The 23,353-nt window shown below is 36.8% G+C and overlaps 1 protein-coding gene across 6 annotated transcripts in view; it reads left to right on the top strand.

The window, feature by feature from the left end:
• CNOT4 (CCR4-NOT transcription complex subunit 4) overlaps window positions 1–23,353 on the top strand; it is a 150,543-nt gene that overhangs the window by 72,147 nt on the left and 55,043 nt on the right. For all 6 annotated transcript variants that reach the window (XM_017887745.1, XM_017887744.1, XM_017887748.1 and 3 more), the window contains exons 3-6: window positions 12,274–12,471; window positions 19,436–19,522; window positions 20,248–20,349; window positions 21,049–21,174. In XM_017887745.1, coding sequence (XP_017743234.1) covers window positions 12,274–12,471; window positions 19,436–19,522; window positions 20,248–20,349; window positions 21,049–21,174 — 513 coding nt within the window. The remainder of the gene's footprint in view (window positions 1–12,273; window positions 12,472–19,435; window positions 19,523–20,247; window positions 20,350–21,048; window positions 21,175–23,353) is intronic.

The raw sequence follows: 23,353 nt of genomic DNA, 5'->3' as shown, positions 1-23,353 counted from the left end.
TGTTTGGTTGTGGCTGCTAAACACAGGCACAGGCTACTTGGTTTTTTTCTTAGACTGCTTTTATGTGTCCTTTCATTGCAGCATTTCTGAGAAAGCTACTGGTAGAAACAGCAGATATGGGAACATACGTGGTACACTGATGTGGCATTATGTATTGATTCCCATGGAAACCAGAGACTATACAAGGAAATGAGAACTTCAACAGAAGTATTATTATTTTTGTTTCAGAAATAATAGAAGATAATGTATCTATGAAACAAAAACAGGATGGTGGTTTGGACATGGTGGCTTATGCCTATAATTCCAACATTTTGGGAGGCCAAGGTGGGAGGGTTGCTTGAGGTTAGGAGTTTGAGACCAGCCTGGGTAACATGGTGCAGTCTCGTCTCGAATAACAATAAGAAAGATTAGCTGAATGTGGTGGCACATGCTTGTAGTCCCAGCTATTTGGGAGGCTCAAGTGGGAGGATCGTTTGAACCCAGGAGGTTGAAGCTACAGTGAGCCATGTTCATGCCTGTGCACTCCAGCCTGGGTGACAGAGCAAGATACTACCTCAAGATAAAAAAAAAAAAAAGAACAGGATGATATAAAGAAGAATATTCAGTGAACAGTAACCATTGTTATTGAAAATAAAATATAATAAAATAACTGAAGGAAAGCATTGGAAGATGAAGTTGAGAAACAAAAAGCAAAAGAGATGAAATATTTGGGAGAAGAGATTAAGTTCATTTGAGAATCAATCAAGGAGGTCAAATACCAAACAATTAAGTGCTCTAGGAAGAGATCACAGGGATACAGAGGGGAAGTAATCATCCAAGAATATGATTGAAGAATATTTCCCAGAACCAAAGAACATATTTTCAGATTGAAAGGGCCTATCAGGTGTCCAGCACAAACTTTTTTATTTTGAAATACCAGAATACCAAAGACAAAGAAGTTCTACAAGCTTCCACAGAGGAAAAAAGTAGATCGCACGTAAAAGACAAAGAATTCAGATTGTTTCAGACTTCTCAATAGCAAGACTTCAAGCTAGAAGACACTTCTGAAGGAGATTAATTTTCATCTTCGGATTCGTATCTACTCAACTGTTAAGTGTGAAGGTACAAGAAAAGACATTTTCAGACGTGAGAGGCCTCAAAATTTTTTTTACCTTCCATGCATTCTCTCTCAGGAATCTATTGGAGGATGTGCCCCACCAACATGAAGGAATAAAGAACAGAGAATCATGGGATAAAGGAAACAGGAGATCCAACGCAGGAGAGAAGCACCTGGATTCCCGAAATGATGGGGAAGGATGACAGCTGTGCCCAAGGTAAAGAGGGCAACCAGTCCAAAATGCAACACATCAGAAAACTCCAAGAGGGATTTGTAGAAAAAGATAAAATTAAAAGAATACTTGGTGTTCCAAAAGAGAAATGTCTTGTGAGGCCATTTTGCCAGTTGGAAGAGATTTGATGGTTGAATTAGTAATAAACACCTAAAAATATAACCAGACAAAACAGATTAACTCTAGGGGAAACAAAAAGTTGTACAGAAATGAAAAAGCAATCATACTATGCTACAGTGGCTCACATGTGAGGTAGGGGTCAAGATATATATATTTTTTCCTATGCTGATATTCTGTTGTTGCAGCATCGTTTGCAGAAAAGACCATCCTTTTACTCTTGATTGGTTTTGAAATATTTCTTGAAAGTCAATTGCCCATAAATGTATAAATCCAATACTAGCATCTGTTTTTGTCCATTGATGATTATATCTATCCATATGCTCATACCAAACTGTCTTTTTACTGTCAGTTTTGAAACCTGGCGTGACAAGGTTTTCAACTTTGTTATTCTTTTTATAATTTATTTTGGGTATTCTAAGTACTTAGCATTTGCACATAAATTTTTGAATCAGTTTGTGAGTTTCTACAAAAGCCTACTGGGGTTTTGATGGAGATTACATTAATTGTATAGATAGATCATTTTGAGGAAAATGACATCTTAAAATGTTGACTCCTTTAGTTCATGAATAAGGTATATCTTTACATTTTTCTAGGTTTTAAAATTTCTTTAGCAGTGTTTTAGTTTTCAGTATACGTAATAGTACAGCATGTTTTGTTATATTTATCCATATTTTATGTTTTTTGAGTTATGGCACATGATATTGTTTCTTTCTTTTTGAGATGGAATTTCACTCGTGTCGCCCAGGCTGGAGTGCAGTGGCGTGATCTCGGCTTACTGCAACCTCTACCTCCCGGGTTCAAGCGATTCTTCTGCCTCAGCCTCCCGAGTAGCTGGGACTACAAGCGCATGCCACCACACCTGGCTAATTTTTTGTATTTTTAGTAGAGACGGGGTTTCACCATGTTAGCCAGGATGGTCTTGATCTTGTGACCTTGTGATCCACCCACCTCGGCCTGCCAAAGTGTTGGGATTACAGGCGTGAGCCACCGTGCCAAGCCCAATATTGTTTCTAAAATTTCATTTTCCAGTTGTTTATTGCTAATGTACCACTTTTGAATGTTGACCATCTGTATCAAGAAACCTTGTTAATTAAATAGGTTCCTTAGGATTTTCTACATAGGTGATTATGTGTTCTGTGCAAAAGGACAGTTTTACTCTTTCCTTTCCAATCTCTGCTTTTAAAAATTTTATTTAGTGACAAGGTCTTGCTCTGTCATCCAGGCTATGAAGTGCAGTGGCACAAATATGGCTCACTGCAGTTTAGAACTCCTGGGCTCAAGCAGTGCTTCTGTCTCAGCCTCCCCAGTAGGAGGGACTATAGGCATGTGCCACCATACCCAGCTAATTGTTTAAAAAAATTTTTTGTAGAGGTCTTGCTGTGTTTCCCAGGCTGGTCTTGAACTCCTGGCCTCAAGCATCCTTCCACCTCAGCCCCCTCCAAAATGCTGGGATTATAGGCATGAGTCACTGCTCCTGGCTCTGTGTTTTTAAATTCTTTTTCTTGCCTTAATTCTACTGGGTAACTCCTCTAGTGTTTAATGTTGAAAAGAAGTGACAAGAAAGATATCTTTGTTCTCAATCTTAGCAGGAAAGCGTTAAGTATTACACCATTAAGTAGTTGCTGTCTGTGCATTTTTTGGTATGGTCTTTATCAGGTCGAGGAAGTTTTCCTTTATTCCTAATTTGCTGAGTGATTTTATCATGAATGGTGTTGAATTTTGCCCAATACCTTTGTTGATACTTTTGAGATGGTTATACTTTTTTCTCCCTTTATTCTGTTGAAATGGTAACTTACGTTTTTTGTTTTTTTTAAAGCTACAGGGTCTTGGTCTATTGACCAGGGTGGAGTACAGTGGCCTGATTGTAGCTCACTGCAGCTTCAACCTCCTGGGCTCAAGCAATTCTCTTGCTTCAGCCTACCAAGTAGCTGGGACTACAGGTGTGTGTGCACCAGCACACCTGGATAATTAAAAAAAAATTTTTTATCTTTGCAGAGACGGGCTCACTATGTTGCCCAGGCTGGTCTTGAACTGCCGCCCTCAAGCATTCCTCCTGCCTCAGCCTCCTAAAGTGTTGGGATTATAGGCATGAACCACTATGTCTGGCCTATGTTAATTTTTGCATCAGCTTTTCCTCTCAAAGATAAACCCTACTTGATAATGAAGTATTACCCTTTTTATATTCAGTTTGCTAATATTTTCAGAAGATTTTTGTGTCTCTGTCATGAAGGGTGTTTCTTTGTAGTTTAGTATTGTTTTCAGTTTTGGTGTCAAAGGAATACTGTCCACATAAAATGAGTTGGGAAATGTTCCCTCATCTTCTGCCTTCTGAAAGACTTTGCATGTCATTTGTATTCTTTTTTTATTTCTTTTCTAAATTCATTATTGGTGTGGACTCTACTAGGTATCTCTGTTGGAAAGACACCTGTGAAAACTAGCTATCACAGTACTCCTCTATGTAGATCTCTGGAATTCTTTCTGGGCTAACTCCATTTTTGTGGTATTTTGCCCCCATAAATTTCTGTCTCAGCTTCTTCTAATTTTTATCACTGTCTCTCCCCTCCATTCATTATGACTTTTGGACCTAGTACCAGGATCTGGTAAGTGCTGGAAGAGCAGAAAGCTGGGATAGTTATGGTATCCGTCTGTTTTATTTCTTTTTTCTCAGAGATCACAGTCCTGCTGTTCATTGCCTGTTTCTTCAGTGTCTGAAAATAGTTATTTCCTGTATTTTGTCTAGTTCTCTAGTTGTTTATGATGATAGGACTAGTCTGTTACTTCCATGGCTGGAAGTGGAAGTGTGTAAATAACATTTGCATTTTATAATAATGTAATCCTGAATATTGCCCTAACCAAAGTTACGGTAGAAATTAGAAAGTAGACTCGGGATGTTTGGTGAGGGAAACTGGCAGAGCTAAGTTTTCAAGTTGCATAATGTGATGATATTTAAAACTGAGAAATCAAGAAGTAACCATATGAATGTACTATTTAGAGATATGGTAGAAAATGACAAAGAATCATCTAAAAGAGTCAACATGATTATTTCTAGGGAGAGGCAACTGGTTGCAGAGGAGGAGGGAAAATGGGGACTGCTCTTTTCCTAACAAAACTTGTAGAACCGATTGACTAGAAGCATATTCAAGAAAAATATCAATGAAAGGAGGGGAAAATGATACAGTGGGCAAATGGAAATCATAGGAAAGAAGATATAATAGTACTGATATTAGTCATAATGAAATTCAAGATCAAACACATTTTAAAAGGGCAAAAGGTCCACAAAGTCATGAATCTTTATTTACTTAACAGTACAGCTTTGAAGTATATTGAGCCGTTATAAACACCAGGAGAAACTGACATCCGTATTTATAATGGAGAGACTTCACCTTCTGTATTTTAGAAATAGATGAAGTAGACAATAAAAAGAAAATGGAGAATTTGAATAACAGAATTAGCAAGATGTGTGTGTGTGTGTGTGCACATGTGTGTGTATAGCTTTGTACAGATAAATTTGTCACAATTTTAAATACAAGAGCTGTGGTCAAAAAACAGGCCACAATGGATAAATTAGCCAGTTCCAAAAAGTAAAACTCCCTTGTGTATTTTAAAATTTATCCTCCTTGGGAGACTTTTAAATCTGTGGGCTGTTGAATTTCCTTAGTTCAAGATAAAAATTAAGCTATTATTTCTTCATATATTACCTTTATTCTCTTTCTTCTCCTCTGTGACTCTGATTAAATATTTTTCAGATTTTTTTTTCACTGTCTTCTATGTCTCTTAATCTGTTTTCTGTATGTTCTTTCTCCTTAATGCCTTAGTAAATGATTTATTCTGATCTGTCCTCATATGTGAATAGTTTCTTTTGGGTCCAATCTGCCCCTAAATATGTCCATTGAGTTTTAACTATTGGTTTTGTGTTTTCCATTCCTAGAAAGTAATGTTTGCTCTTTTTTTTTTTCTCTTGCTGTTATTTTAAAATAGATTATTATACCCTATAAGTATTTTCAAGGTTATATGCTTTTTAAACAGATAAGCATTATTTAAAAAAAAAATCTTTGCCCAATAATTCCAGTAGCTGAAGTCTGTGGGCTATGTTTCTGCTTATTGTTGCTCATGTTGTTGTATTTCTTTGTGCTTGGTTAATGTGGCTGCTTCTTTGTTGTTGTCATTGAGAAAATTATTTGTAAGGTTCCCCAAGGACTAGCGTGGATTTACTCCTCTCTAGAGAGGCTTCAATTTGGCTTCTGCTGGGTCCGCTAAGCATTGGCATTACGGCTGCCATGTGCTTAAAGGTTTTTGGTCTGGCCAAGCTATATATCTCCATGCTGCAACTCTTCCCTAGGGTTGACTTCAACAATTTCTCCAGGATGATTTTCCCCTATGTACTTTCCCTTTTTTCTTACCTTATTCTGACCTTTCTGTAGTTTGTTCTTACCCTGAGACTATCCTCCGGTTTGTAATTTGTTCTTATCCTGAGTCCACCGTTTGAAAGTGGACTGTATCTCACCTTATCATGGGACCTGTCTTGCCAAAGACTACCATGGGCTGGTGTTGGGCTTTGAATGTTCTTTCTCCTCAGCTCTTTCTCTCCCTACCCCATTTATTGTTAATCAGATTTTCTGTTTAGCCTCTGAATTTTTACTTTCAACCAAAATTGGCTTAGGATTTTCCTAGTTAGATTTTAGGATTTTAGTTAAAAAAAAAAAAAAAAAAACTTTTATGTTGTATTTTCATAGTTTTTAGTAAGAGGGTTAATTAGCTCTGTATTACTGGAAACCAGAACCCTAAAAAAATAGTATAATAGTATAATCAAATTAGATGTTAACAGCAAAAGGATTTCTTAAAAGTTAATTTACCTATAATACATAAATTATGGTCCTCCATAACTCTTGGTTTAAAGAGATCAAAATGAAAATTACAAATTATTCTAAATCAATAATTTGGAACATGACTTCTGAATATCTGGCATGAGACCAAAGTGGTATGTAGCAGAAAAGTTAAGCTGTGAATACATTTATTAGAAAACAACAAAAATCAGAAAAGAATAAGTAATGTGACAGTAGAAGGGATCGAAAAAATTAGAAAAAGAATAAGCCCAATGACAGTGGAAGGGAGTAAGCAGAATTTTGTGAAATAGGAAAAAAATAAAAGTTTTCAATAAAGATTAGAGCTGGTTCTCTGAAAAGACCAATAAAATAATTAAAGTCTTAGCAAGTTTAATAAAAAGTAAAGAGAAGACATGTAAATAATTGCATTTGGAATAAAAGTGGAAACATAACTACACATATGGAAGAAATTAATTACACTAGAAACTGCAAACCATGTTAACTAGTAACTTGGAAGTTTATCACTATTAAAGATAATGTTATATCTAAATAATTCTCCATAGGCAACCTATTTTGCGTTAGTTTGATATATAATACACAATAGTACCTTTAAAGAGAAATTTTCTGCTTGTAACTTTTCATTTGTTATTCCTATATATAAGTTATTCCTAGAAATTTAACATGTGCTGTGGTCAAAAAGTTGATCGGATGTATTCCCCGCCCCCCCTTTTTTTTGATATGGAATTTCATTCTTGTCCCCCAGGCTGGAGTGCAATGGCGTGATCTCAGCTCACTGCAACCTCCACCTCCCAGGTTCAAGTGATTCTCCTACCTCAGCCTCCTGAGTAGTTGGGATTACAGGCACCTGCCATCACGCCTGGCTAATTTTTGTATTTTTAGTAGACACAGGGTTTCCGCCATGTTGGCCAGGCTGGTCTCGAACTCCTGAGCTCAGGTGATCTGCATGTCTTGGCCTCCCAAATATTAGGATTACAGGCATGAGCCACCGCACCCAGCCAAAAATACAATAGCCTGTATTTTTCTTTCTTCCTTTCCTTTCCTTTCCTTTCCTTTCCTTTCCTTTCCTTTCCTTTCCTTTCTTTCCTTCCTTTCCTTCCTTTCCTTCCTTTCCTTCCTTTCCTTCCTTTCTTTCCTTCCTTTCTTTCCTTTCTCACCCAGGCTGGAGTGCAGTGGCGCGATCTCGGCTCACTGCAAGCTCTGCCTCCCAGGTTCACGCCATTCTCCTGCTCCAGCCTCCTGAGTAGCTGGGACTACAGGCACCCGCCACCATGCCTGGCTAATTTTTTTGTGTGTTTTTAGTAGAGACGGAGTTTCACCATGTTAGCCAGGATGATCTCGATCTGACCTCATGATCCGCCCACCTCGACCTCCCAAAGTGCTGGGATTACAGGCGTGAGCCACCCCGCCTGGCCTTTGTATTTTTCTTTATATTCATTTTTAGTACTAGTAGTATTAGCTTTGTGAGTCTTACTGTCTGCATTTATTCATGTTTGATTTCTTCATTTCCCCCCCACTTTTTTTGAAATAGGGTCTTGCCTTGTCACCCAAACTGGAGCACAGTGATGCCATCATAGTTCATTGCAGCCTCGAACTCCTGTGCTCAAGCATCCCTCCTGCTTCAGCCTCCCAAGCAGCTGCTAGTATAGGTGCACACCACCATGCCTGGCTAATGTTTTTTTATTTTTTGTAGAGATGGGGGTCTCACTGTGTTGCTCAGGCTGGTCTTGCAATCCTCCTACCTCAGCCTCCCTAAGTGCTGGAATTACAGGTGTGAGTCACCACAGCCAGCCCTCCCATCTTTATAGTCTACCTCTCATCCTTATTTTGTTGTGTTAGTTTATTGATTTTCTGACCTTGGGTTTGTAGAGTAGGTATATATGGTGATGTGTGTAGAGAAGGAATTATAATGGAGGAGGAACTATTTTGGAATACATGCTTTTCCAATGTTTTAATAAAAGTTTTGGACAAGTTGAAGCTAATAAACCTTTTGATTATGCATTTGCTATTTGTGGTAAGCATATTTTATATTTTTCAGGTGTTAAGATTAAACAACTAGTATTTATAACTTCTTTTAAGGTACTGGAATAAGATATATTTGGAGGGTAAATTGTAGTAGAATACTCTGTCTCATGTTCTCCTGTGTTTGTATCTTTTGTATTGTGTAGCAGTTATGTTCCAACAGCATTGACTTTGAAGCCTGATGGAAATATATTTCCATAGGAACAAAACTTGGAATAACATAGCAAAAAGACTCAGACAACAGTATAACTCATTGTTATATGCTCAGCATGATGGTGCATCAGTAATATACTTGATAAGAGTTGATATTGCAACCTGATTTTTCTTATGTCACTCTCCATCAATTTTTTTGTGTTTGTGCATTTTCAAATATTACATGACTTTGCCTGATGTTTAATCAGTATTTTATACAACTTCATATAGTGCTAACAAAGGAAAAAGCTTGAGGGTGTTTGTCACATTCTGCCAGTTCTCAGAAAAATCTAAGTCCCAGAAAAGTTACATCATTGCTTCTTACACTGTCTGTGATGAAGAATCAGATTTTTCTTTTCTTTCTTTTCCCCTGTGTGTTGAAGACTGATAAAGGTTGCTATTATACATGGCTAATATTTTGACTACATTGAAACATATCTTATTCTGCAGAGTCCACTGCTGATGTACCTGAATGTTGTGGTAGTGTCAGTTGCTCTGAGAGTTTCTGAATGCTTATCTCAGTTTTTGTACTTCCCTTGTTATGGACTGGTAAAATGCAGTGCATCAACTATACTTTGAAACAAAACTAGGAGCAATCCATATGTTTGATCCATTCAGGCAGTGGAGCATCACTATTTTAGATGTTAGTGAAGAGCAACAGCTTTTAAATGAGCTTAATTGTTTGTTTGTTTGTTTTTGAGAAGGAGTCTGGCTCTGTCACCCAGGCTGGAGTGCAGTGGCACGATCTCAGCTCACTGCAGCCTCTGCCTCTGGGTTCAAGCAGTTCTCCTGCCTTAGCCTTCCAAGTAGCCGGGATTACAGGCTCATGCCACCATACCCGGCTAATTTTTAAAAATATTTTTGGTGGAGACATGGTTTCACCATATTGGCCAGGCTGGTCTTGAACTCCTGATCTCAAGTGATTCGCCCACCTCAGCCTCCCAAAGGGCTGGAATTACAGGCGTGAGCCTCAAATGAACTTAATTGTAAACACTTCAAAAGGAGCTACCCCAGGAATTCTGGGGTAGAAAACATCTTTTCTAGGTGCAAATGAAAAATTTAAGTTATCTTATAGAAAAGTATTTTAATTAGTTAATATGTAGTTTGCTTTTATATCTTTTTACATTTGTGCCTTTAGAGCTCCAAATTGCTTCAAGGGATTAAAATCATCCAGGCAGATAGATTAAGACTTGAAAGAGATAATTAATGTAGGTACAGAAGAGTAAGTGGAGAAGAAAGTTTTGACAGGAAGCATTAAGAAAAAACTTAGCCGGGCGCTGTGGCTCAAGCCTGTAATCCCAGCACTTTGGGAGGCCGAGGCGGGCGGATCACGAGGTCAGGAGATCGAGACCATCCTGGCTAACACGGTGAAACCCCGTCTCTACTAAAAAAATACAAAATCTAGCCGGGCGAGGTGGTGGGCGCCTGTAGTCCCAGCTACTGCGGAGGCTGAGGCAGGAGAATGGCGGGAACCCGGGAGGCGGAGCTTGCAGTGAGCTGAGATCCGGCCACTGCACTCCAGCCCCAGCGATAGAGCGAGACTCCGTCTCAAAAAAAAAAAAAAGAAAAAGAAAAAACTTAAATGTGGAAGACTACGTAATTGATTGAGGAACTGAACTGAACTTAATAGATCTTTAACAGTTTGGTTCCTTAAGTATAAAATGCAAGAAATAATTTATGTTTTAATTTTAAAAAGGTGTGTGTGTGTGTGTGTGTGTGTGTGTGTGTGTTTTGGTGGCTTTTAAAAGAAATGCTAAGTTTTCAACTCTGGAGAGTAGCTTTTGATGTTCGCTTGGCACATATTTATTGAGCTTCTGAAATCATGCTAAATTTATATATGATCCTGGAGAAAGTCCTAAAATCATACCAAAATCAGGTAAATTACTAAGCAAGATGCTTTGTGTGCCTTCCACTCACAAATAAGTTGGAGTACACCAAACGGGATCAACTAACTCAAAGATCCAGATTCTTAACGTGGGAATCAAATGGTATGGGTGTTTATATCCTACCAAACTGCTAAGGATTAAGCCTGACTCTTTTTTGGGTCACCAGCTCTAATTCATTGATGATAAGATAAACTATGAAGAGTATTAAGTTTTCTTAAAAAGCAGTAAGTTAAAATCGAAAGTGGGAATAGAAGGGAAAGAATAGGGTTTTTTGGAGACCTCAGGGTATATACTAGTAAAAGTTGAGGAATATAAGGTAAAACCTCACTTTCTTAGTTGCCATCCACATTAGCCTGGGTATGTTCACAAATTTGAGAGTTGTTTTTTTTTTACACTTACGTATGAAGAGATGGAAGTTAACTTTACATTAAAATCGTAGCAAAATTTCAGGCTTGTGGCTATTTCTTCCACCCTTCCTTGTTTCCACCTTTTTTTTTTTTTTTTTTTTTTTTTTTTTTTTTTTTTTTTTTTTTTTTTGGTTTGGCATTATTTCTGTTGTTCCCCACTCTTATATTCTGATAGGTGCCAATTTCCCAACCAGTTGAGTCTCCATCCCTGGAATCTCTTCCTATCCAGTTTAACATATTATGGCATTTAATGTGCCCCTATGTTGGTGTTGTGTGTGCAGGGGTCTGTGGCGGGGGGGAAGAAAAGAAAAAATAATGTGCCGCATCTTCCATTTATCATTAACTATTTGTTATTTGTAGTAATAATTGGCTTTTGAATACTTACATACAGGACATGGTGTTAATCACTTTATAGGTGAATAAATAAAGTACTGTAGTTTCCATTTTACAGATGAGAAGACTGAGGTAGAAAGGTCATATGACTACCAAAGTCACTCAGATAGTAATGGCTGAGCTAGGATTCAGTGCCAGCATTCCGTCTCCAGAGCCCTCATTTAGTAGCCCTGGCTTTAATAGTAGGAATGAAAATGGTATCAAAATGCTAAGAAAGAAACGATCGGCCGGGCGCGGTGGCTCAAGCCTGTAATCCCAGCACTTTGGGAGGCCGAGACGGGCGGATCACGAGGTCAGGAGATCGAGACCATCCTGGCTAACATGGTGAAACCCCGTCTCTACTAAAATACAAAACTAGCCGGGCGAGGTGGCGGGCGCCTGTAGTCCCAGCTACTCGGGAGGCTGAGGCAGGAGAATGGCATAAACCCGGGAGGCGGAGCTTGCAGTGAGCTGAGATCTGGCCACTGCACTCCAGACCCGGCGACAGAACGAGACTCCGCCTCAAAAAAAAAAAAAAAAAAAAAAAATAAAAAAGAAAAAAAAAAGAGAAAGAAACGATCACACAATAGTGTGATTGCTAGTATTTACTGAGAGATTACTATGTTTCGGACACAGTAATAATTGCTTTAAGAACAAATGTGTAACTTCATTAATCTCCTAGCACATAGTAGTAGCTTTTCACTAAATATTTGTTAATTATAATATGTAAAATCCACATTTAGATGCAAGAACTTACACTCCTTGCCTCTTACGTAGCACCTTAGAAGCTTAATCTTCCCATAAACTCTGTTGAACACTGCAGGGAATATCAAGATTGATTTGTTGTTGTTTTGCCTTTAAACCGTAGATGTTTTAGCACTAAAAGTGGTCTGTGCTAAACTCCAAAAATTTTTTTTATTAGAACTATTTTATTTAACATTTGTCTTTTATTAAATAAAAAAAATTTAAGCAATTAAAACATTCTCATAAATGGAGAACGTAACAAATAACCCACATACCCACCACCGAGAATCGGATAATTACTTATGCAGTTTTTTTATTTTTTAATTTAATGCTAACTTCTGTGTTTGTTTCATGCTTAAAGCCATATCCAGAAGACCCAGCAGTTTATAAACCACTCTCCCAGGAAGAACTGCAAAGGATAAAGAATGAGAAAAAACAGAAACAAAATGAGAGAAAACAAAAAATATCAGAAAATCGCAAACATTTGGCTAGTGTACGTGTCGTACAAAAAAACCTCGTCTTTGTTGTAGGTTTATCTCAGCGCCTAGCAGACCCAGAGGTAAGTCCTCTTGTTTTCTTTGTCATCTTGATATTTTTTCTGTTTCCTTGTCTTACTTGGAAATAATAGTTTAACCTGCTCAATTGTGTGATTCCTCACATTATATCTTAAAGGAGAAAATAAGGAATTACTTTTGAATAGTTGCTAAGAAACCAATGACCAGTCGTGATCTTAGGCAAGTGTCTTAATCTGTCTTGGCTTCAGTTTCTTCAGTTGTAAAACTAAGGAGTTGAACTAGATTTCTAACGTGCTGACAGTCTGTTAAAACTGGATAATGATTCGATTTTGCTGTTAAGGCTAACATGTGACATGAATACTCTGTTTCTTTCCTCTTTTCTGTATCTATATAAGGACCAGCAGTGGAGATGCAGTTTCTTGAACCCACTAGAGATTTTAGTAACCTAGATGTAAAAAAGTATGCCCAAGTAGTAATTGTTGGTTTTTCAGACCTGTTGCTATACTGTATCATCATTCTTTACTTACTCATTTTAAACCAGTTTGTAGGAAGAGGGAGAATTTGGTAATGTGAAATAAAGGACCAGTTTCTTTGTTATTCATTCAGGGGGAGGAGAGAGCTTAACCTTATTTCTTAGTACCTCTTTTTTCTCTTCTGCCGCAAGCCTTACTAGAGTAATGTCGAACTCATACTTTCCTTGAGGCCCTTAGATATGCATCTGGTAATTTTTAGTTTCTGATATACCATGGGATACTGACTAGATTGTTGATAAGGCAAATATAAGCTGATAGACAGGCAAAGTGTTTACTTGGTAGGAGAGAGCTGGTTTTGAGGGATCTTCCAAAAGATCCTTGAGAAGAGTTTAAAGTAATGTTCGGCATGGTACCCATCAGAAGAAAGATTGTAGTGAACATGCTTAAGGAGGTAGGAACCTTTGGACTTAGCTGAGCATGTTAAAGGCCCCAGAAGGAGGATCTTTAAGGAGTATAATGTCTGTTTTGTAAAATTAATTTAAAAAATAGTTTTTATTGATGATGTGTTTATATGTGTTGCAACTATACAGGTCTTCAAAATCAATACGAAATGATTTTGACCCTGTGAAAGTTGGGGACATTACTAAGAAGGATCTGTCATGGATGGTAAACATGGAGGCAACTCAAGAATTACTAGGACCTAGGTCCAGGGATGCTGGCAGTCATTAGTTACATGATACTCAGGAGACCAAGTTCTTTCCAAATCCAAAGGAGTGGTCTAGAGTTGATACAGAAAAAAACTTCTTCAGTAAGAAATGTTCAGCAAAGAGCTCATTTTAGGTGTATGACTCAAGTTCTGTAGCCAGTTCTCCCTCTTTTTTTTTTTTAAGCTAGTAATTATTCCTCAGGCAGACAGAATCCTACCTCACCTTTGATCATTTCCTTGAACAACACCTCAACTTTGCACTAATCCTTTTATCTCCGTCTTTTAACTCTAAAATAGAGTTAAAAAGGTGTGAGCCACTTTTTTTCTAACCACAGGGCACTTCTACATACTCCTCTAACCAGTGGGCACTTATGCCAGTATTTACTCGTACTAATCTTACTGATTTAGAATCTACTTTTTTTTTTTTTTTTTTTTTTTTTTTGGAGACACGGTTTCACTTTGTCACCCAGGCTGGAGTATAGTGGTATGATCATGGCTCACTGCAGCCTCAACCTTCTGGGCTCAAGTGATTCTTGTGCCTCAGCACCCCAGGTAACTGGGTCTACAGGTGCATATCACCACACCTGGCTAATTTTTGTATTTTTTTTATAGAGATGGGGTTTTGCCATGTTGCCCAGGCTGGTCTTGAACTCCTGAGCTCAAGCAATCCGCCCGCCTTGGCCTTCCAAAGTGCTGGGATTACAGGTATGAGCCACTGCGCCCAACCTATAATCTACTTTTGCCTTTCTAAAAGTGCAGTTCCAGTAAATGAATGGGACTTTTATCTTGATTTGAGAGCTCTTGGATATGGATGTTCCTGTTTTTATTAATACATCTTGGATCTGCTCAACTGTAGTACTGGAGGCACATGAAATAGCATCCAAAATTTAGATGAAATTAAGGCATAGACTGAATATGATATTTGGATTATAAGTTTCCTACCTCTTCTTTTGGCTGTGTGATTTATAAGAGGGTTGTTTGTTTGTTTGTTTTTTGCCCAGGTGGAGTGCAGTGCATGATCTTGGCTCACTACAGCCTCCACCCCCCGGGTTCAAGTGATTCTCCTGCCTCCACCACCTGAGGAGCTGGGATTACAGGCGTGCGCCCCCCTGCCCCGCTTTTTTTTTTTTTTTTTTTTTTTTTGTATTTTTAGTAGAGATGGGGTTTCACCATGTTGACCAGGCTGGTCTTAAACTCCTGACCTCAAGTGATCCACCTGCCTTGGCCTCCCAAAGTGCTGGAAGTACAGGTGTGAGCCACTGTGTTTTTGATTTACTTACAGAGATTTCTTATTTCCATTTCAAGTAACTCTAGTAAGATTAATCTGAACTATTATACTGAAGGAGATGAATCTAAGTGGTGACTACTGAAAGAGAGAGTACTTTATCATGAGTCTATGCTTAAAAATATACTCTACTAGTTTTATATGTTTGATATAATTCTTTCTTGGTGAGAGGACATTGGACTTTCTTAAATAAAATAAATGGGCACTTTCCTTTATTTCTCTTGAAAATTCAGAAAGATCAGAGACAAGTGTTTTGTTTTTTTTAAATAATACCACTTCTAAATAATATCTTTTACAGTTCTCTTAATTTGTTTTATAACCTTTTAGTATTTGGAAATCTTCTAGTGAAGTTAACTTCACTAGAAAACTCAAAAGGTTCACATTTTAGTGTCATTTTCAAGTCAGAGAAGGATCCTTGTAATTTATTTATCTTTGGATGATGAACAATTTGATATTTGGCCTAATTCTGATTGACAGAATAGGAGAGTTTAGGAACAATTAAAGCTTATTTTGAAAATAATTTTGCATACCAAAATCTTCATACCAATATTGATTGTCAAATGTATTCATTTGTTGGTTGATAGAAAAAAAAAGATCTTAGAAGACAAGGTAATTAGAGCCAACGATTAGATCAGAGGTAATGATGATCACCTTCTAAGTCCTAAAATTTTAGGTTTGTGAGGACGTAATTGATTTATTCTGCAAATTAATTCTTGAATACCTACCATTTGCTAGATATTTTGATGTCGGGGGTAGTGGGAAAAGTAGTTAGCAAGCCAGACACAAGCTTACAGACTGGTAGGGAAGACAGAATTTAAGTGCTTACATGTGTGCTGAGTGTTATAAAAGGAAAGTACACAGCTTTTTGGGAACATATATTAGAACAGTTAGCTAGTGTGGAGATTGACAAAAAGCTTCTCTGAGGAAAGGATAATTAGGGTCAGCTTGAAGAAATTAATGGGTGTTATCTAGGTAGCACATAAATAAGAATGTCCTGGGTATATGTGATAACCCAGGAGAGCAGCTTGTTTGATGAACTATACGACTTTAAAGACACAACATTTCATTTTACAAATAAGAAACTGAGGCAAAAGGAAGTTAGTTGAGTGACTTGCCCATGGTCTTACAGTTCCTATTCCAGGGTATTCTCTGTTGATGATTACTGTGTTGTTCATCCATCCATTCATCTATTCACTCATTCATCCATCTGATTACCAAGCTTTTGTTTTTCTCTGTAGTATCTATGAATACTTGACTGTTTTCCCAAGGAATATATAACAAGACATTTTGGTTACTAGGCATGCTCTTGGACATTTATGATTCTGTCACATGGCCGTTTATTTACTGTTAGTAGGAAAACTGGTCCACTGTGAAGTACATCGTGACATTGAGTATGTAGATAATGTGCCTGTGTACAGGGTGCTCTGTCTACTCTCCATACCCTTTATTTGTTCACTAGAATACTATTTTACTAGTTGTTTAGGCAGAATCTAGAGTGTTCAAGTTAATAGGGAAAGTTTAAATTCATTGTTTTTCCCTTGCCTGGGCAGCCTATTTCTTATCAACCACTTGCCATTTGCTAATACTTTGAGGCCCACTATTGTTACAAATCCATGTAATTCTTTTTGTTTAATGCTAAGATAGTTCACTTTTTCAGTAAGTATTTATTGAGTACCTGCAATATGCCAGGCATTATTTAAGACACTGAGCATTCACTGATAAACAAGTAGTAGTAGATAAATAAGAAGTACCTTCCTTTTTACAAAAGTAACAGGATGAGAAGTGTTGTGTGCGAGGCACAAAGGATAGCATTCCACCTTAGGAGGGAGGTATGTACCCCTCTCCTGTCTTTGGGGTAAAGTGCTTCTGGCACAGCAACCATATAGATGCTTCTGGATGAGAAAGACCTCAATCTGCAAGTGATTTGTTTGGCTGGAAGATTACATTGCAGTGGTGAGAGATAAGGTTGCCAAGGTAAGAGGTAATGGATCATGAAGGGCTTTCTAACCATGCTAAGGAGTTTGCACTTTATCCTCAAGGCAGGGGAAAGCTTTTGAATGTTCCTAAGAACAGAGTGATGTGGTTAGATTCGTGCTTTGACAGTACCATTCTGGCTGCAGTGTGAACATGTCATCATAATTACAAACCAATCTGATGTTGTTATAAAGGTGTTACACCCAAATGTTGGCCAGAAACCATTTCCATAAACCAGTGGCCTTCAACCTTCTCAGACTCAATGTCCACTTTTTAAAACTAATGTAACACCCCTTGACTTTCATGAAATGACTTCTTGATAATATAATTTGTCTACACACATAATTTGAAAAGTATATGTAAATGAGGAATAAAAGAAAGTAATTATAAAAGACTATTTGTACATTTAAATGCTTGGACACTTCTTCTCTAGAACCTTGCTATTCAAGGTGTGGCCTCTGGGCTAGTAACATTAATATCACTGCAGAGCTTATTAAGCAAACTCTTCAGCCTTGCCTCAGATCTACTGGATCTGAATCTGCATTTTAACTAGATCATCGGAGGATTTATTTACATATTGAGGCTCTAAACTACTATTTTATCCTATGTAATAAAGAAGTAAGATACTTGCACCTATTTGTAAAATCATGGACTGTGACAGCTACAAACGCAGATTGTTGCTGGTGTATGTATTGGGCAACTCGGGTGCCATGAAACATCAATAATGTGATTTTTCTCAGATAACTCTTAGTAAAATTTTAAACAAAACATGTGTAGTCATCCCCTAATTACGTATTATTTGCTTTCCTGTAAACTCAATGTATGGCAAAACTGGGAAAATACTTTGTAATTATGTATAATATGGAATTTGTTTCTGGCTCAATAAACAGCTTCAGGTATGTCTTGTAGTACATTCAGAAATTGTGCCAGACAATTCTTTGTTGTACCGGGCTAGCCTGAGCCTTGTAAGACATCTCTGGTCCCCATCCACTGAACACCAGTAGTCTCTCCCAGTCACTTTAACAGTCTCTCCCAATAAAAGCTTTCACAAATTTCCAGACTGCCCCTTGAGTGCTTCCCTCATTGAGAACTACTGCCATAAACCTATGATGCTGATGCAGTACAACCTGTGACCAGCCTCACTGAACCCTTTGGAGTAGCTGTCTTAGCTATGAGGCTGGTTGCTGAGTTGGTATTCATCCAGCTGGAAGATTGAATACAGTTCCAAACTCCACTAGCCAGAAAGCTTTTTCAAACTCTGCTCTTCTCTCTTTATCAACCCTGAGACTTTGCTACAAATAACCTAAGGGTCATTGTGTTAGCCACTATTAGTATCATATCCCTCAAGGGTTTTGGGTGGAAAAAGATTGAAACTCAGTGTAATTACCTCACCTTCTAATCTGTTAGAATTGGCTACAGCAAACGTGCAAACGTAACAGTTATCTTAATACTTCCAAGCACCTAAAATAAAATATGGTAAGATTAATTACTTTCTATTAATTAGGTAGAAGACTAAGAATTAATGATACACCAGCCATAGATTTATTCATGAAGCTTTGATTCTATCAAATGCAGAACAGAATAGCTAAATTATAAGTCTGTAAGAATATTATCAAATATGAATGGAAAGAAATACCTTACACACACTTGAATAGGTACATGCAGAAAGCTTTCATTTGGAGAGAGCTTGCTATTTGGAGAGATTGTAGGAACAGTAGGTCTAAAGGTGCATTCTAGGAAAATAAAATTTTGAGGTAGTTGCAAATTATGGGAGATGTCTTTTTATCAAGTTACATACTGGTAAGATTAGCCAAGGTTAAGTTTGTAAGAGAAGCTGAAAGAATGCATGTAGTGTTCACAAAGTAAAGGAGATGAGGTACGTAGGGGAAATAACCACCAAGAAGTAACCAGGTAATAAAGAAAGAAACACATAAATTTGTTTCCCAAATGTTAAGTACCAGGAAAAGTAGGGAAAAAAACCTCATGAGACGGATGAGATTGGTAAAATTGATTGACACAGGAAACTGTATGCACAGTGATAAATCATAAAGCATAGAGGGTTGAGTGGGCACTCTTGTATTTGAAATGTGTAATTTATAAACAATGTTATATACAATAGATTTATGAGTAAAGACTGTCTCTATGTCTGTTCTTTCAATTCTGTCTTTACCTTTAATACATAATTCTGGTCATTGTTTTCGAAGAATTGCTTTCGTATAAGATCATCTCTTAATGGCAGTGTACTTAAGATCTTTGATCTGTTTTGTGTTTAAGAATACTGTACAGGTAAGATCCCATAGATATTGGAGCAGTTAGTAGAACGTAGTAGATGATACCAATTAGTGAGTCTCAGTTTCTGTTCAGTGGGTCAAGAAAAGAATAGCTTTTAGACTCTTGATTTCCTGTAGGTTAGCTATACAAACTGCAATTAGGAGGTAGTGACATTTATTAGAAAACTTTAAAAATTATTATTTTCCTTTTGCTGAAGAGGGATGATGAATGTCTCCATTATAAAGATAAAGTTGTTGAAAGTGGGGACAGTTTATACCTTATTTCTTCTTCTTTTATAGGTTTTAAAACGACCAGAATATTTTGGGAAGTTTGGTAAAATACATAAAGTTGTCATCAATAATAGCACATCATATGCAGGCTCACAGGTAACTAATTTTAGGGATGTTTGCCTTTCCTCCCTAAGATCTGTGCTTGACCTGAGCTGTTCCAAAGGAAACTTTGCTCTCTGATTAGAAAGCTTGAGGGACAAGGACTTAAGCAGTGTAGTGACCTCTGTTGGTGGGGTGGGGGATTTTTTGGTGCTCATTTGACCCTTCTAGGACTTAGCCGGGAAATAGTAAAACAAACATTTAGTGATGGAGTAAAGGGGAGGGGGAGGTGAGTCTGCTATCAGGCAATGTGATAATTAGATGAGGATTTGATAGTGATTTCTAATCTGTAATATTTTCAGGTATTGAAAATAGTATCTTTGTTATGCTGGTGTTATCAGAATAGTTTTCTAGATTGCATTTATTTTTGAGAGAACATAATTTGACATAGTCTTTAAATCTTATTTTTTAATCTAAATTTTAATTTTTTAATAACCTTGACGAGCCTGTCAAATGACTTTAAAAAAAGAAATGCCAAGCCAAAGTAATATTTTATTCACATATATTACAGTATTCTTAAAATCAGATAAAATTCATTGAGTATTATTACTTTCAAATGAGCTAGTTTAGTGTTTAATCAAAACTGCCACTGCTACTACTAATTATTGTCATTAGTAATAGTAGCAGTCAAGGTCTTTAGAATTCCCTAGGTTGCAGTACAATTTTTTTAGTATTGTTTAATTTGAAACTAGTAACAGTGGAATGGGATTTTTTCACTTTAGGGTCCAAGTGCCAGTGCTTATGTAACCTATATCCGGTCAGAAGATGCTCTCAGAGCCATACAGTGTGTCAACAATGTGGTAGTAGATGGCAGAACACTTAAGGTAATATAATCCTCTTGATCCCTTTTTTTTTTTTTTTTTTTAAAAGGGAGATGAGATAAAATATAGTAAGTAGAGGAGAACTGAGCATTTATATATTTGAAGAGTTTCTCTTAGGGTTCCATACCGTCTATTATAGCTAATTTGTTTACTGCTGATTTCTGTAGGGTCCTCTTTTACCAGATAGGAATAAACACATTCATTATTAGGGGATAATCTTTAAAAATATCGCATTTTTACATATATCTTATTTTGTGACAATATAACCATTATTTTCTTCGGAAATAGGTAGTCCTTAAATATATGGACATTGATTCAGGTTTGAGTGAGGAGTCCTACTAAGCAAAGCTTTATTGTTAATGGAAGAAGGATGGCATAATTAGAAAAAGGAATTTGTCTAACCACTCATAACATGCAACAGATTTTTTTGGTCTATCTCCTCTCTTGATATTTGGGGAAGATTTGGGTGTTCAAGTTTTGGAAACCATAGACAGATGTTTCCTTTAGTTCTTCCAAATGAGCCTCATCTATAATAAATCCTGCTAATAATAGTTTAGTTCTCTAGTATTTGCAGCCATATTTTTTGTTTTGTCATGTTTGTGCCTCATTTTAGGTGACCTGAAAACATTAAACATGGAGATTCTTATTGTGTTGTCAGTTCACATTGAGTCTTCTTTTCCTTTACCCCTCTTCCTCTTGCAGGCATCTCTAGGTACAACAAAATACTGCAGTTACTTCTTAAAGAATATGCAGTGTCCAAAACCTGACTGCATGTATCTTCATGAATTGGGGGATGAGGCGGCCAGCTTCACAAAAGAGGAAATGCAGGTAGTAAAGTCATGTGAATTATCGACTTTGCAGAAAAGGGAGTACTTTTTTTTTTTATTAGTTAAAATTGCAAAAGCAAAAACTAAGGATTTGATGTTGTGAAAACTGATATTACTTTAAAGTAGCATTTTCCAAACAAAGTGTTTAATGGAAGGTGAGTTCTGCAGGATATTATTACAATAAAAATGTGTCTGTGGTCAACTAAGTTTGAAATGCTAGATTAATGAAGATGAACAGGTTGCTTCAAGACTGCTCAGAGTCCTTAAAATATGCTAATACATATCCACGAAGGGAATTTACAACCAGAACTTAGTTGACCAGGAAAACACTTTGGGAAATGCTATTTTAAGAGAAATGTCAACAAAATGAAAGCTAAGTGGGATATTGTAATTATTCGTTAAACCAATCTATACTCTTTACAGAGCTTGCTAGAAAATAGTACTGTCAAACAGTGCTGATAAACTAATATTATTTTTACAAAATTATTCTCCCCATGGAAGTGTCCACTAAATCAGTATCCTGTAAAAGGTGAATTGAAGGCTTAATATCCTATGTTCTTTTTTACGTTTCCTCTTCTCCTGTCTCCTTTCAATTTGTAGTATAAACATGCCTTAACAAGTAAAAATGTTGACCATACGACATATTAAATGAGGATTATACCAAAGCACAATGCTGCACTTCCCTATTGTAGATGAGGACTTCAGATTGTTGCTGTGGACTTTTCAGGAATACTTCTCATTTAGAAGGTGGGGGGCATTCATTGCTACCTTTCGTTCTCCAGGTCAAACTAGAGAAAGTCTGGTAGGGGCTCCTTTAAGAAAAGATTGTTAAATGGAGTATTACCTTTTTTGACTTGGAGCTAGTACAGATTAAATCCCATTATAATAAATACATCAGAGTTTTCTTGACAATATGGTCTTTATGATTCAAAAACAATGTTCAAATAAGATCTATCTGATATTTAATAAGGACAGATGACTTAACTGATTTCTTAAAAAATGCTTTTTTTGTTTTTTGGATGAAACCTTCTTTAATGAAATCTAAGGTAGAACCATTTCAAACTAAATTTTAATTAGTAGAGGATATACTTTATTCACATTTCCTGTCAATTTCTATCAGAATTTTCAAGTCCCACCCAGTTGATCTCATTTAAAGTAATATTAAACAATAAACTAAAATGTTTGGGCAGTCCTTTGGAACTTGTTTGTAATGGGATTTAACCTGTCTTTATGAACTGCCCCTGTAGAGTCATTTTAATATCAAGATGAGCTCTTTATGGCTATCCACAGATATTAGTGAAAGCCATATCTCCTAAAGTATTGATTCCAGAAATAATTTTCAAGACTTTTCGTGTTTTAAAAATGTAAATTTCAAATCTATTGTATTTTTAAAAATAATTTAAAACTAATTTCATAATGTTGTCCTGAATTTATCTTGCTCTTCTGTAGCTGAGTTTAAAATTACTTTAAAAGGGGATTTTTTGTTGTTGTTGTTAAAACACTTTCTTGATGTAGGAAAGAAATTTGAATAAATTTTATGGCAAAAATCAGAAAATCTTTCCTTGTTACTGCATAACTCAAAATTTAGTGTCATAGGAAATATTTATAGGTCCAACTGAAACAAGCAAGTTGCCTCTCAGAACAGGGAACGATGCATTGTGCAGTATATATGATACAATTACGCCCAATTAAATGCAATTGCTCTCACTTGTTATTGTTTTGATTTGTTCTGTTTTGGTTTTGTTGTATAACATCTATTTAGACCGTAATTTTAAAAAAGTTAACATCCCTGAAGGTAAGTAAAAATATTCTTCCAGTCTAGATAGATATACATGCAAATAGTAAAACGATACTCAAAGTAATTTCATTATCATTTATTTTTGTGTCTAATTAGCTTCCACAGGCAATCTTTGCCTAATTTTTCCCATAATATTTGTGACATTGCCTTTTGATGTACACCTACCCAGCTAGAGTAAGCATAGCATTCTCTTGTGTATAGAGCAGAGGTTGGCAAACTTTTTCTGTAAAGGCTAGTTAGTAAATATTTTAGGGTTTTTGAGCTGTGTACGTAGTCTCCTGTCACAACTACTTTACTCTGCCTCTGTTGCACTACTACACTCTGCCTTGGTAGCAGAACGACAGCCAAATACGATATGTAAATGAATGGGCATGACTGTGTT

This window comes from Rhinopithecus bieti, unplaced genomic scaffold (assembly GCF_001698545.2).
Source record: "Rhinopithecus bieti isolate Rb0 unplaced genomic scaffold, ASM169854v2 scaffold_17275, whole genome shotgun sequence".
Taxonomy (NCBI): Eukaryota; Metazoa; Chordata; class Mammalia; order Primates; family Cercopithecidae; genus Rhinopithecus; species Rhinopithecus bieti.
The sequence above is the reverse complement of the archived record's forward strand: the minus strand, read 5'-3'. Positions and strand labels throughout refer to the sequence as shown.